Source organism: Danio rerio, chromosome 25 (assembly GCF_049306965.1).
Source record: "Danio rerio strain Tuebingen ecotype United States chromosome 25, GRCz12tu, whole genome shotgun sequence".
In the NCBI taxonomy this organism is placed as follows: Eukaryota; Metazoa; Chordata; class Actinopteri; order Cypriniformes; family Danionidae; genus Danio; species Danio rerio.
The window spans coordinates 3,060,001-3,062,500 of NC_133200.1; the positions used below are offsets into that span (position 1 = coordinate 3,060,001).

General features: G+C 33.9%; 1 protein-coding gene across 7 annotated transcripts in view; it reads right to left on the reverse strand.

Annotated features, from left to right (window-relative positions):
* Positions 1–2,500, reverse strand: part of tead4 (TEA domain transcription factor 4) — a 61,337-nt gene that overhangs the window by 14,569 nt on the left and 44,268 nt on the right. For all 7 annotated transcript variants that reach the window (XR_012400113.1, XR_012400111.1, XR_012400112.1 and 4 more), the window contains exons 7-9: positions 2,334–2,395; positions 2,115–2,245; positions 65–238 (exon numbers count right to left, since the gene is read on the reverse strand). Coding sequence is in view for 4 of the 7 variants with exons in the window: in XM_073942605.1 (XP_073798706.1) it covers positions 65–238; positions 2,115–2,245; positions 2,334–2,395 (367 nt within the window). In the remaining 3 variants the exon portion in view is untranslated. The remainder of the gene's footprint in view (positions 1–64; positions 239–2,114; positions 2,246–2,333; positions 2,396–2,500) is intronic.

Here is a 2,500-nt window from a genome sequence, read left to right on the forward strand (position 1 = left end):
ACCAAAAATGTGCCTGATGGTCCATCACAGGTGTTTTGGATGTTTTCATGCTGTTGTTTCTCACCCAGAACTTGACGAGGAAGAAAGCGTTAGTCGGCCCCTTCTCGAACAGCTCCTTCAGTCCTCCTTTCTTCTCCGGGAATTTGTCGTAAATCTGCCGAATGTCCACGGCCTCCAGATACGGGTCGCTGTATGTGGGGTTGGACTGAGCGATGTGCACAAACAGGTGCTTGTTTACCTGCACAGGACAGCTGTGGGTCAGTCTGTATTTATTTATTATGAAGAAAATATGCGTATAATCACAGTATATTCTCAGGATTCTCAGCACCTCAGAACGGATCCTTTTTTTAAATGAATCAGAATTGATTCTTTTTTAAATCATTCCAAAAAAGAATCTATTCTGATTGAATTCAGAATAAGTTCTTTTGGAATGAATCTGAATCAGATTATTTTTTGTAATGGTCTTAGTATAGATTCTTTTTAGAATGAATCAGAATACATTCTTTTTGGAATGAATCAGAATAGATTATTTTAGAATGAATCAGAATATATTATTTTAGAATGAATCAGAATAGATTCTTTTTGGAATGAATCAGAATAGATTCTTTTAGAATGAATCAGAATAGATTATTTTAGAATACTTTAGAATAGATTCTTTTTTTGCATTGATCACAGAATAGATTGTTAGATTCATTTTGGAATGTTCTCAGAATGGATTGTTCTTGGAATGATCTTAAAAAAGATTCTTTTTGGAATGACCTCAAAATAGATTATTTTTTTAATGAATCAGAATAGATTCTTTTTGGAATGAATCAGAATAGTTTTTTTTTTTTTTGGAATGATCTCAGAATAGACTCTTTTTGGAATAATCAGAAAATACTCTTTTTGGAATGATCTCAGAATAGATTCTTTTTGGAATAAATCAGAATAGTTTTTTTTTAGAATGATCTCACAATAGATTCTTTTTGGAATTAATCAGAATAGACTCTTTTTGGAATGATCTCAGAATAGACTCTTTTTGGAATTAATCAGAATAGACTCTTTGGAATGATCGAATAGACTCTTTTTGCAATGAATCAGAAAATACTCTTTTTCGGATGATCTCACAATAGATTCTTTTTGTAATGAATCAGAATTGATTTTTTTTGGAATGATCCCAGAATAGATTCTTTTTGCAATGATCTCAGAATAGACTCTTTTTGAAATGATCTCAGAATAGATAGATTCTTTTTGGAATGATCTCAGAATAGATTCTTTTTGGAATTAATCAGAATAGATTTTTTTTGGAATGATCCCAGAATAGATCCTTTTTGGAATGATCTCAGAATAGATTCTTTTTGGAATTAATCAGAATAGATTTTTTTTTAAATGATCTCAGAATAGATCCTTTTTGGAATGATCTCAGAATAGATTCTTTTTGGAATTAATCAGAATAGATTTTTTTTGGAATGATCCCAGAATAGATCCTTTTTGGAATGATCTCAGAATAGATTCTTTTTGCAATGATCTCAGAATAGACTCTTTTTGAAATGATCTCAGAATAGATAGATTCTTTTTGGAATGATCTCAGAATAGATTCTTTTTAGAATTAATCAGAATAGATTTTTTTTGGAATGATCCCAGAATAGACTCTTTTTGGAATGATCTCAGAATAGACTCTTTTTGGAATGATCTCAGAATAGACTCTTTTTGGAATGATCTCAGAATAGACTCTTTTTGGAATGATCTCAGAATAGACTCTTTTTGGAATGATCTCAGAATAGACTCTTTTTGGAATGATCCCAGAATAGACTCTTTTTGGAATGATCTCAGAATAGACTCTTTTTGGAATGATCTCAGAATAGACTCTTTTTGGAATGATCTCAGAATAGACTCTTTTTGGAATGATCCAAGAATGGATTCATTTTGAGAATGATCTCAGGATTCTCAACATCTGGGAGTGGATTCTTTCTGGAAATATCTTGGAATAGATTCTTTTTGGAATAGACTCTTTAATCTCAACACCTCAGAATAGACCCTTTCTGGAAAAATCCCGAAATGGATTCTTTTTGCAGTGGCCTCTTGATTCTCAACACCTCAGAATGTTTTTCAAACAGACTCTGAGCAGTACTCACTGTTTCTGGATCCTGCGGCTGCTCCAGAAATGCTGAGAACTCCAGCAGGCGCAGCCGTGCACTGGCGATGCTGCGGCCCTGCCATGGTGGAGCACTAGGGGACACGGACAGAGCAGACGCGCTTTCATAACCTGAAGGAGACCAGAGGATACATCAGCACACATGCAGACTGTAATACTGTCTCTAGATCACATCATATGTCTTTTAATGAATTCAGACCTGTGATAGGCGGAGGAGCCGCAGCTTGCATCACGAAGTTCTGTTGGGAAAACGGCTTGATGCTGTTTGGAAAAGACAATTCAATAGTTGATGTTTTTTTTATTTTGTAAGAACATGCAATAATTGAAAAATGTATATTGTGCACATTTAATTGTGTTGATTTCTAT